At 53.0% G+C, this 11,849-nt stretch overlaps 1 protein-coding gene across 1 annotated transcript in view; it reads left to right on the top strand.

The window, feature by feature from the left end:
- Positions 1-361: 361 nt before the first annotated feature.
- CNGB1 (cyclic nucleotide gated channel subunit beta 1) overlaps positions 362-11,849 on the top strand; it is a 28,049-nt gene continuing 16,561 nt past the window's right edge. Inside the window, exons 1-16 of the mRNA XM_029965510.1 lie at positions 362-460; positions 737-794; positions 919-976; positions 1,092-1,221; positions 1,440-1,479; positions 1,657-1,723; positions 1,810-1,891; positions 2,285-2,324; positions 2,671-2,821; positions 2,926-3,001; positions 3,534-3,570; positions 6,936-7,113; positions 8,241-8,319; positions 9,550-9,575; positions 10,601-10,724; positions 11,076-11,118. Coding sequence (XP_029821370.1) covers positions 362-460; positions 737-794; positions 919-976; positions 1,092-1,221; positions 1,440-1,479; positions 1,657-1,723; positions 1,810-1,891; positions 2,285-2,324; positions 2,671-2,821; positions 2,926-3,001; positions 3,534-3,570; positions 6,936-7,113; positions 8,241-8,319; positions 9,550-9,575; positions 10,601-10,724; positions 11,076-11,118 — 1,288 coding nt within the window. The remainder of the gene's footprint in view (positions 461-736; positions 795-918; positions 977-1,091; positions 1,222-1,439; positions 1,480-1,656; positions 1,724-1,809; positions 1,892-2,284; positions 2,325-2,670; positions 2,822-2,925; positions 3,002-3,533; positions 3,571-6,935; positions 7,114-8,240; positions 8,320-9,549; positions 9,576-10,600; positions 10,725-11,075; positions 11,119-11,849) is intronic.

The raw sequence follows: 11,849 nt of genomic DNA, 5'->3' as shown, positions 1-11,849 counted from the left end.
GCTGGAAGGAGCTCAGGGATCTGCTTTCTTTTGCCCTTTGCAGGCATCATCTGCGAGCAGCAGCATAGGGACTGCCCGAGGTGCTCCCGGGCCCCTCATTGGGCAGTGTGGGGTGTCCTTGAAGGGGCATTTTGGGCAGAGCACGGCTCTTTGGAAGGGCAGCAGCAGAAGACACTCCCAGGTTGAGCAGTGCCACGTTTCCCAAGCAGAACACCGAAACGGAAGGACACCAAGGACCTCTTTGGGCTGCTCTGGAGACAGCGTGAGCAGCTGGTGTACCCGGTATTCCCTGGGGGGCTGCACCCCTGCTGCTGGCCTCTTGTAGGCTGGAGACCCCTCCTCACTGCCCGCAGGCAGCGGGATGATGGGCTGGATCAACCGGGTGGTTCCCCAGCCCCCTGTGCCCCCGGTGACGGAGGAGAGCCCGCGGGCCCCAGCGCAGGAGCCGGAGCCAGTTAAGGTGAGCAGGGAGCCAATTTGGGGGGGAATGGGGATGCTGTGACCTATATGGAGAAATGCCTGTGCCTCTGCATCCATCCCCAGCTCTTTGGCACCCAGGGATGCTCTGCAGCATCCCCAAGAGGGATGGGGGCCGGGACACTTCCTGCACTGAGGTGCTGGGAAGCAGCAGGAAGGATGGGGAGTCCCTGGGGTTTGCAGCCACCTTTGAGCAGGGACAGTGTCCTCTGTGCCTCACCCTCTGACTCTCTGACACCTTCTGCCTTTTACCCTGAAGGCACCAGCAGGAAAAGCCAGTGGCCCCACGGATGTTGCTGGCCAGGCACGCACTGAGGGTAAGCCCCACACTGGCTCAGGCCACAGGTCATGCTCCTTTACCAACTGGTCCCCCTCCTGCTGGGGGCTGCCAGAGTGGTGACAGGAGCTTGCCTTTGTTTTTTTTCCCTGCTGCCATTGAAGAACTAGTAAAGAAAGTAGAATTTGTGATCCCTGAGGACACAGGTTCTATGTTTGAGAGGTATGGCTCTTCCACCCTCCAGTGTGCAACATGGTTTGCTTGGGATTTTGCTTTCTGTTGGGGGCTGGATGCCTGGGATGGCGTTCCCAGCCTGACTCGCTCCCTTCTCTGGCAGCATGGGGAGCAGTGTGCGCTTCTGGCTCTCCTATGGGATAAGGAGGGTGATTCCTCAGCCAGTTCCACCCCCAGGGACACTGCAGGTGCTCGGGAAGAGCTTTGAGACAAGCATTGATGTTCCTGATGAGGTAGGAGACAGATCTTAGCACCAGTCTGGTGTATTTGGGCTTCCACATCTTTTTTTCCTTGCTATCACTCTCCCAGTGCTAACTGGGAGCACTAAATGTGCCCTGCATTGTTTTCTGCCTTCATCTGTCCCTGGGGAAAGGGCAGAGTTCCCTCTCCACCCTATAGGATGAGCCCCACCTTGGCTGTCAGGTGGGTGACAGTCTGTTTGGCTTTTCAGACAGAGGTCCAGGTCCTTCCGGAGGAGGACGACGGTCTCGGTAAGGAGAGCTGGGAGCTTGTAGTTTGCAACACCCCAGGGGCCTCTCTGGGACTCCCACACCCCACCTCCCTGACTGGTGATGCTGGCACCATTGTCCCCTTGAGCTGGCTGATGGGGGGACCTGAAGGTCCCAGCAGTGAGGTCCCCCATGCCCACGGCAACACTCTCCTTGCAGACATAATCCCCTTCGATCCAGAGGAGGACGGCTTCGAGGATGACTTGGATGCCCCCAGAGAGGAATGGTGGGTCCCCAGCGAGGCTGGCAGGGGGCTGGGGGAGGACAGGAGGGCACGGGATGAGCTCCCTGAGCACGGCACTCTCCCCACAGGGTAGGAAAGCGGGTGCTCAGCTGGCTGTCACAGGGCTTTGAGAGGATTGTGCCGCAGCCGGAGGGGATGAAAAAGCTGGAGGTGAGCACTACCCAGCTCGGGGAGACTGGGGGGCCACCGGGCAGAGGTTGACAGCAGGGTGGGCTCCTTGCCTTCATCCTCCTGCACACCCCAGCTGGGACCTCGGGGAGGAAAACCCCAAAGGAATTCAGTAGAGCAAAAGAGAGACCTTGGGGTGCTGTCCCGTTGTTCCCAACCTGGCTGCATGCAGGGGGGACCTTCCAGTTGGGACCCGCTGGTGGCAACAACACTGGGTTTAATGGTTGTTGTCAGGGAAATGGGGCAAAACTGCAGCAGAGGATGTGTGGGGTTGAGAGTGTGGGTCTCCTTGGGGGGGGCACAGGCCCACACGGGGTGGTGTGAGGCTGCAGGCAGTGCTGTGCCACATCCATCCGTCCCTCTGTCTATCTGCAGACAGAGCAGAAGGATCAGAAGTGTGAAGCCACAGTGGAAGGTGAGCGATCCAATCCCCCTTCCCTGGGTGGCCCTTTCAGAGGAGACACTGTGCCTCTGAGAGCCCAGCTGCGGGTGCCCTTCATCTCCATGCCCAGGATTCCCACTCTGCTGAGAGGGGTGGGCACACGGGTCCTGGCATCACAGCACCGCCCCTACATCACTTCTGTCCCCAAACTGCCCATGTCCTCAACCCAGGCTGGGCCCCCAGGGGAGAGGCTGCCAGGGAGGTACCCCAGGCCTGTCCCTCTGTGGGAGGTGACCCTCCCTTGCTTGCTCTGCTTCCCAACAATTTATGACTGCTGCATTGCCTCATCCCCTTTCTTCTTCCGAATAAACCTGAGCAGGCACAAAAAGGACTGAAACGACGGCAAAGCCAAAACCCCGCCTTTCAGCTGCCATGAGCACCTCAGTGGCAGAGACACCAGCAGCTGCCACGGAGCAGCCAGAGCCAGTGACCACCCTCACCACTCAGTCCGTGGCTCTGGATGGCCTCAGGTAACCACAGGGCAATTTCTGCCTGGGTCTGGTGGCCAGAAGGTTGGCTGATGTGGGAGCAAAGGTTCTGGCTGCCAGTTCTAACACTGGTTTCTTGTCACCAGGATGTTCATCTGGTTTGTCCAGAAGCTGGAGACGGTGCTGCCACAGCCAGTGACCAGGGGGAAGCAGGACACACAGGTATGCTGTCTGCTGGATAGGCAAAGAGCACAGAAACACCATGTCCCTGGTGGGGAGGGTGTCCCTTGCAATGCAGAAGCTACTAGATCAGTGCTGGGGCCTGGTGTGGTTTGGGCTGTCACCCAGCTCCTTCAAGAAAACAAATGCCCATGACCTGCTTAGCTGATGAAAACCAGGATTTGGCTTCTAAGCAGCACGAGAGCCTGCAGCATGTTTTCTTTATCATTTCCTTGCCTTTCTGTGCAGCACTGGGTGGTGTCCAGGCACTTCACCCAAGTGCAGTCTCAGTTCTAAGGATAAACAGCAGCAGCAGGTTTACATGCTCTCCTTTCCTGCTCTTGCCCCCAGGCGAGCTCACCGATGTGCTCTGCCCCATATTATCCTGTGTGTCCACAGCCAAGCCATCCAACTTGACATGAGAAATCACGTGGGGTATTTAGGGAAATAGGGCCACTTTTACTGCAAACGGGTATTTAGGCTAGAAATTACTGAAAATGGACAATGAGTCATGTTTCCCTTTTCCTCCTGGCAGGGAGTGGCCTCAGCAACCTTGAGTCCCGTGGAACAAAGTAAGTGGTGGCTCCATCTCACTGTGAGTTTGATTGTTGAGCTTATCAGCAAGGTTATTAGGAAGAGGTGTCACTATCATCTTTTATCCCCTGATCTGCCCTGGGTGCCAGCTTGGGAGCCCTTGGAATCCCCTGGGAAAGCCATGGGAGGCTGTTGATACTTGAGAAATGGGAGTGGCTGTGGAGCTGTGGCAGGGATTTGGTAAAGCTCGGGGTTTATGGGAATCTCTAAGTGCAGCATCCCACCATCCTCAGGTCCCAGGTTTTGAAGTTAGTGCTGATCTCAAGATCTGTCCTCGAGCTGTGCTGGAGGATGTTTGCTGAGCTGGTGGGATTTGATCAAAGGGAATTCAAACCTGCTGCCTTCTTTCCCCCCTCTGGCACCCTCGCTGCTAAAGCTGGAATGTGTTTGCCAAGCCTGGTGGGAGTTGTCTAAGAAGGTACCTCAGGAAAACAAAATCCTGGGATTAGGTGTGTTAGATATGAGTCTGCATGGTTGTGGGAAAACTTGTGGGGTTCACACTGCTTCTTGCCTGCCTGTGGAGGGGATCAAGCACCGGCTCTGCAGGCAGTCGGGCTTGGCTTCCCCCACCAGCCACACTGGGGGATACTGGACAAAATGGCAGAGCCACTCTGGATGCCTCTCTGGATGGACTGGGCAGGGTTGCACAGCCCCATGCAAGTGCTGTCCCTGGCAAGGAGTGACTGGTTGGGCTGGGGGAGCTGCTGATGGGAGCAGGGACCTGCTGAGGCTGCACATCCCCCAGGAACATCCCCCAGGAACATCCCCCAGGAACACGCCAGGAGGTCGCTCCTGCTGAGCCACCAACAGCTTGGCAGAACCTCAGAGAGTGAAATCCTGGGAAGGGGCATTTCTCCTGTGCTCATACAAACTGGATACCTGTGCATTGCCATGGAGCTCTGAAAGAGGCAAAGCCAGGGATGTGCTGGGCAGGCACAGCCTTGGTGCACAGCCGGCTTTGGTGCCTTGAGGCATCTCCAGGTCACTTAACTGGGTTGAGCAAGAGATCTGCCCTGGCCCCAGACTGCCAGCACGCTCATTAATGTTTTCCTTCTCCTTTTGTTTCAGGGGGCAAAGGGGCTTAGCGCCTCTGAAACAAACGGAAAACGAAGACCATGGCAAACCAGCCCTTCCCACACCCAAATGAGACCAACCTGAGGAGAAAGCGCAGCTGGGGAGGAAAAGCAATGGGGAATTTGCAAAATAGTCTCTAGCTCCTTCCCAGTTGGGGCAGTGGGGACCCAAGCCTGGCACAGAGATGCCAGCTGCATGTCCCCAGTCCCAGGGCTGTCCCACTTGGCTCCCTCTTTTCTCTGGGAATTGGAGCTATTAGTTTTGCAGGACAATGTCTATGAGATGGGAGCTACAATTTATAGGATGGTAGAAAAGCATCACTCAGGACACCTCGGTGGCAGAAAGCCTCTTGCTGCAGTCTCCCAGCACTCCTGGCTCTCTCAATGCTCCCCTAAAATCTGAATATTCAGTCTGAGACCTCCAGCTGAAACCCACAGGTTTCTTTGAGTCAGCTTCTGCCTCTGAGGTGTAATGTTATAAAGCTCTTGAAGCTCTTGTCAGCTCCTTATTGCTTTTCTTCCACTAACTGAGTGTTTTCTCCCAGCAAGTGGAAAGGGTTCTGGTTTGCAGCAGCAAATCAGATGGGTGAGGTTAATCTTTAGGTGAATAGGTAGGACTTAATGGTTAAAAACCTTTGCCCAGACTCTCCTTCTCCTTACCCCCAACAACAGCTGCTCCCTCCTGAAGCTCACAGCTCCTTGGATGCAGCATTAACCACAGTGGCAGGAGTGTCTTGGCAGGGAAGGGATCCCAGGAGCTGTCTCCAGCCTGGAGGAGTGCAGGCAGGCACAGCCAGTGCAGGCACACTGGACTTGATGGGTTGAGAACCCCTACCCCCCCAGTGTTGGGTACAGACCTTGGAATCTCAGACTAGGGACCTTTGTGAGGGACCTTTGAATATGATCTGGTCCAACTCCCCTGACTCCCCAACACCTTCCACTGACTTTGGTAAAAAGTCTTTCTCCATCTCTTGTATAAGCCCCCTGATGTATTGACAGGCTGGGCTAAGATCTCCCACCATCTCACTGCAAGTCTTTAGGCCCATCTAGGCAACCAATAATGATGAGTCGTGAGCCAAGAGACCACCCTGAGATCCATCCCCTGCTTGTACCAGGCCACAATTTTAGTATTTGCCCCATTTTCATATAATGTATACAAAAACCATGGTGTGCTTTAAAAGCCACCTCCCTGCTTGCTGTCCCCTGTTTTAATTAACAGAGATCTAGAGGGAATATCATGGACACCTTGAGGTGGGTGAATACAGCACTGGTACAAGCGTGCCTGGGTTTCCTGCCTTTCTGTAGTTGAATTTGCATGTTTCCCTTCAGCTTCACTGTGGACATGTAAGTTTTGTTGTCAGGCAGACATCAAAATAAACTGATTTTACAGTAAGTGGATGTGCTTCCTCCTCCCGTTTCTCTGGTGTGTGCCTGACGTGGTAGGATGGGTACCCCTGGGACACAGAGAGGGCTCAACATGGGTCAGACCTGCACTCCTCACCCTGCAGCTGCTGCACAGCTCCCCAGAAACCTGCCATAGATTTGGGCTGGCATCACCCCACTAACCCACCATGGGTTTTTCCCCACTGATGCTGGGCAGTGGCAGTGTGCATGGGATGCTCCCTACACCGTGGCCAGGGGAGTGTTTGGAGCAGGCATGGTGTGGTGCTTGGGTGTTGCAATGTGGGCTCTGGGTTGGGTTTTGCTCTGCAGATCCAGGGCCCTTGGGCTGTGCCAGGGCAGCACTTTGCTGGGAGTTCACAAAGGGAGAGGCTTTGGGCTCTTCCCTTGGCTGCTCCTGACTGCAAGGAGAGACAAAATGTGGCCTGGAAACGGGCCAGATCACTGCTGGTGGAGGTGGCTACACATGCAGGGAAGCCAGCAGTCATCTGTGTGCAGAGGGTTATAGCTTACATAGAATCACAGAATGGTTGGGGTTGGAAGGGACCTTAAATTCATCCAGTGTTAACCCCCCTGCTGCAGGCAGGGTCACTTTGCACGAGGTTGCTCAAGGGCTTCACAGGGCTTTGGCTGTGCTTGGCACAAAATGATGAATTTTCTTTTTCCTTCTGGCAAAGGGCCCAAGGCATCTGCCCAGCACAGCTTGGGGTCACCAGGGCTGCCCAAATCTGTGCAGGCTGAGAGCTGCTTCAGCACTGCAGCATCAAGCAGATGAAACACAGGATCTGTCCTGGCCCTACATCTGACCCCTTGAGAACATACTCTCACACTCTCACTTCATCATCTCCCTTTCCCCATTCCAATTTCAGTTCATATCCCCCCTGGGGAACCCGAGGAGACCCACCTCATCCTGGAAGAGATCACTGATGACCAGGTTAATGAAGACACATGTGAGATGATGGCCTGGAGTCACAAGGCTGAGCCAGAGGCAGATGCTCGTTCCCTTCCCCCCATACAGGAGGAACCTCAGGAAGAAGAAGAAAACAGGTAGGAGAAGGAAGATGCTGTTGATGGGCAGGTTCATGTTCTCCAGTCACCAGTGTGGTGGCCATGGGAGGGGACAAGTATGTCCCCAGGCATCCCTCCTTGCCAGCACTGGTGGTGGAGCTGGCAACTGAGGTGCCTGTTTTGGAAGAGGGGGGCATCCACCAGAAGAACCCAAAAGGTGTTTCAGCAAATGTCCTTTCTTCTGGTGTTGAGGTTTGGGTTGGGGCAGGTGGTGGCAGAGCCATCAGTGCAATGCTCACAGTGCCCTGCAAAGGACAGCTGAGGGAGGCTCTGCTTAGGCTCCTGTAAGATTTTGGCCCTAAAAGCAAGAGGGCTTGGACCTTGTTCCCAGCAGTTGCACATTCAGCTGTAATGACATTCAGAAATAGGAGTTGTCTCTGTAGAATTCACTCTACTCCTCCCAAAAGAAACGCCTGCTGAGGTTCTCCCAAGGGCTGGGCAGTGTGTTCAGAGCCAGAAGCAGGCTGTGTTGCAGCAGGGGGATGAGAGGTGCCCATGCACACTCGCAAAGGGTTTCTGAGACCCCCAAAATGCTCCCTGAGCCCAGCATGGGCTAACACAGTGGCCCCCACCTCCCAACACTGGCAATGCTGAACTGCACTAAGCACAAGCAGTGCCCTGAGCCACACTGGCTCAGCAGAGGTCTCTCCTGCTCAAGCAGAAAACACTGGGCATGCTATAAAAATATTTTTCAGATTTTTTTGCCCCTTACTACAGAAGCTGTGAGAAGCTGTGGGCAGCAAGCTCAGCCTGTCCTGGGGCTGGATTTCATTAACAGGAGGTTTTGGTCAAAATCAGCAACCAGTGACCCCTAAGCACATCCTCTTCCCATGCAGCAAGGGGAATCTGAAGGCTCAAGGACTCTGGTTTTGGGTTCCCAAACTCTTTCCCACTCTCCTTCCCACCTGCTTGGAGCTGTAGACACTAATGGGATGTGAAACAGTGTATGCCCAGTATGTCCCAGCATATCCAACCCCTCTGGGAGGTTGGCTGGGGGATGGAGGGAGAGCATCTCTGGCCAAAGGGGTTGGGGAGACTGGCAGGGCTCCTCATGTGAGGTTCAGACATACTTTGTGGATTTTACTTAATGAGTTTCTCCTTCCCAGACTGTGGTTGAGCTCCCTAAGCACTACCAAGGAGGAAAAGGAGGAGGAAAAGAAGGAGGAGGAAGAGAAGGAAAAATGGGAGGAGGAAGAGAAGGAGCAGGAGGAAGAGAAGAAAAAATGGGAGGAGGAAGAGAAAGAGCAGGAGAAAGAGAAGAAGGAAGAGGAGAAAGAGGAGGAGGAAGAGAATAAGAAGGCAGAGGAGAAGAAGGTGGAGGAAGAGAAGAAGGTGGAGGAAGAGAAGGAGGAGGAAGAGAAGAAGGTGGAGGAAGAGAAGAAGGAGGAGGAAGAGAAGAAGGTGGAGGAAGAGAAGGAGGAGGAGGAAGAGAAGAAGAAAGAGGAGGAGGAAGAGAAGGAGCAGGAGGAAGGGAAGAAGGAGGAGGAGGAAGAGAAGGAGCAGGAGGAAGGGAAGAAGGAGGAGGAGGAAGAGAAGAGGGAGGAGGAGAAGAAGGAGGAGGAAGAGAAGAAGGTGGTGGAGGAGGAGGAGGAGAAGAAGGTGGAGGAGGAAAAGAAGCAGGAGAAGAAGGAGGAGGAAGAGAAGAAGGTGGAGGAAGAGAAGGAGGAGGAAGAGAAGAAGGAGGAAAAGAAGCAGGAGGAGGAAGAGAAGAAGAAGGAGGTAGAGAAGAAGAAGGAGGAAAAGAAGAAGGAGGAGAAGAAGAAGAAGGAGAAGAAGAAGGAGAAGAAGAGAAAGAAAGAGGGGGAGAACAGGAAAGAGGAGAAGAGGAAAGAGGAAAAGAGGAAAGAGGAGGGGGAGGAGAGTGCAGAGTGAGTGTCTCCCGTTGCCTTAATGGCTTTGTTGGAAAGGAGCGTGAACGCAGCTGTTGATTCAACTGCGTTCACGAGCCAGAGAGGCTGAAACACCCATGGACGAGCGAGCTCCTCCTGGCAGAGCGGAGCTCCCAGCCTGGCTGGCAGCTGTGCTGCGCTGCGCTGGGGAGGGATGCGTGCGGGAGGGATGGGTGAGAAGGGAGCGATGCTTTTGCAAACGGGCTCATCCCAGGGCTCGCTGCTGACGCGGCACCTGGCGACAGGCGAGAGTCTCCTGGTGACACGGGTTCCATCTCCACCGAGGCCGCCCGTGGCAACCGCGGCCCCCGGGCATCCCCCCGCGGGTCCGGCGGCTCCATCGGGAGGCGGGAGCGCCCAGCTCCGGGAGAGGGTCCATGCTATTTAAACCCGCATCCATCAATTCAGGGCAGTCGGAATTGTTATGGGTGCCACAGAGCTGAATGTAAAGAGAGGATTATGTGTTCTGCCTGGAAATACTGCTTAATGCAAGTAGGTACAATTTTACATTTTTTTCCTATTGTAGAAAATACACGAGTTCTTGTCAGGCAGGTAGTGACTTTGGTCTAGGTGGTGTTGAGAGACATCTTTCTGCTTAGTTAGGTAGTTTGCTTGGATTTCACATGAGATAAACATTTAGGGGTTTATTAGCTGGTGCTACAATATTATTCTCTGTTAATTCCTCTAAAGTAGCCAGATTTTCAGGAAGAAGCTGAAAACGCACGATTATTCACTATCAAACCCATATGTTTGTATTTCATCAAAATCTGTTCCTGGAGCTTCACTATAGAAACTTGAGCTTCAGTTGTGGGGTGAATGAGACGATGCTTCATATTTCAATGTGTTTGTTTATTGGGAAACAAGAGGGAAACCAACAGGTTTTCTAAATAAGGATGGAAGGACTTACAATTGTGTTTAAAGGGAGCATAATTAAAATAAAAAAGGGGGGGAATTATTAAAAATGTTTTTAAAAATACCTTGGAAAACAACAGGTTTTGAAGACATGGAGGAAAAAGAGAAAGAGCAACCACTGCTTGTGACATACCTCTTCTGACTTTGCACCTACCAAGGATACAGAAAGATGGTTTCTCGATTTCCATGCATTTAGCTGTCTTAAAATTTTTCTCATTGTCACCTATCCCTGCTTTGCATTCCTTTCCAGGAAAGAGCAAATCAGGAGATAAGTGCACAGAGCCACATGTGAAAGTGCTTATTTTCAGTTATAGGCTATATTAAAGCAATAAATTCGATCTTGTGAGCCCCTTTGTCAGAATGGTGGAGCTGAGGTCTGCACTTGCTGCTGAAAGAAAATGAGAATTATGTGTCCTGGTAGTGCCTTGCACAGGCAAACGTGGGATTTGGATGGTGCTTTTGGGAAAGCCCTGCCTGGAAATTAGGCTCTGGGCTTTTTATTTGGCAAATTTTAATTATATGAGAAATGATTATGCACAGGAGGAGAAACATGCTGCTTGCATCTTTCTGCCTCTGCAATTTTAGCCTGTGCACGTGCAATGCCCTGCTTTGTCTATGCACCTCTCACCTGGTCTCCTACACAGTATTTTTTCTCTCCCTCCCAGGTCCCTGCTCTCTTCTCTCCCAACTACCAATGGTGTGGATGAATCCTACATTGCTGAGGAGGCCCTCAAGTTTGAGCAGCAGGCAGTAGTTGAGATAAGTAACCTCGAAGGTGCCCTTGTACAGGTATGGCATCGCTCCCTGCCTGGGCTCAGGTCTGCAATGAGCTCTTGCTGCCCAGTGAGTACCAGGGGCACAGAGCTTGTCCAGGGGGATGCAGTGCCCTGGGAGGAGCAGGAACTGGGCTGGGCACTGGACATGTTTCCCACCAAGATGTCCCCATCCCTGAAGCTGAGCCAGCAGCATTAGCTGTGGGTGGAGGGAGGGCTGTTTCACCCTACAAAGTTGGTGCTGAACAAGGAGCTGAGAGTCTGGCAAATAGGGGCGATATGGGGAATCCAGTCAGGCTGCAAAATCTGCTCTTTTACTGACAGAGGAGGGCTTTTTCTCCTTAAAATGGCTTTTTTCATTTTAAAGGTGGAAGAGAAGACAGCTGAAGCTGCTGAAACCAATGCTGAAGGTATAACATGTAGCAGTATAACACCAAATGGGGACGAATCAAAGCAGGCGATGTGGTGCCTGATGGGAGGAGAATCCAGCTTCTCCTTCCCTGCTGTTGGGGAGCAGGCAGCTGAGTTCTCTGCAGCATGGGCCTGCATGGGCAGCTGGGGCTTTTCACTGGGGTAAAGCATCCCATGGGCACAGCATCCCGAGGGTGCAGCATGGTGGCAACATTGGCATGGGCTGGAGCCAGCTCTGAATGGCTGGTGCTTGTGCAGTGCTGAGTCCTGCTGATTAAGCAATCCCTGACGTGAAATTAGGGTTTCTCCTTCAGCTGGAGAAAGTACAGGGATAAAAAGGATTTTCTCTACCACTTTGATTTGGGGAATAACAGGTGGCATAAAGCACATTTTAATGTAGCCTTTTAGGAAGCAATGGGTTGGCAATGAAAATTAGATGGTGAACTCCCATCACAGCCTGAGCGAGCAAAGGCAGGTCCTGGCATAACTGCACTGATGTCAGGGAGTTGCACAGGGAAGGGCTTGCCTTGAGTCTTGGTGCAGGCTGATGCAGACCATGCAGGGCACCCCCATTTTGCAGCAATGCTAGAAAATGCTGGTTCATCAGGAACTACAGTGATAGAACAAGGAGTAATGGGTAAAAATTGAAGGAGGGGAAATTTAGGTTAGATAAAAGGAAGAAATTCTTTATTGTGAGGGTGATGAGATACCAGAACAGGGAGGTTGTGGA

The sequence above is a fragment of the Manacus vitellinus genome, unplaced genomic scaffold, assembly GCF_001715985.3.
Source record: "Manacus vitellinus isolate BGI_N305 unplaced genomic scaffold, ASM171598v3 scaffold_10_pilon, whole genome shotgun sequence".
In the NCBI taxonomy this organism is placed as follows: Eukaryota; Metazoa; Chordata; class Aves; order Passeriformes; family Pipridae; genus Manacus; species Manacus vitellinus.
This window is presented reverse-complemented; position numbering and strand designations above follow the sequence as displayed.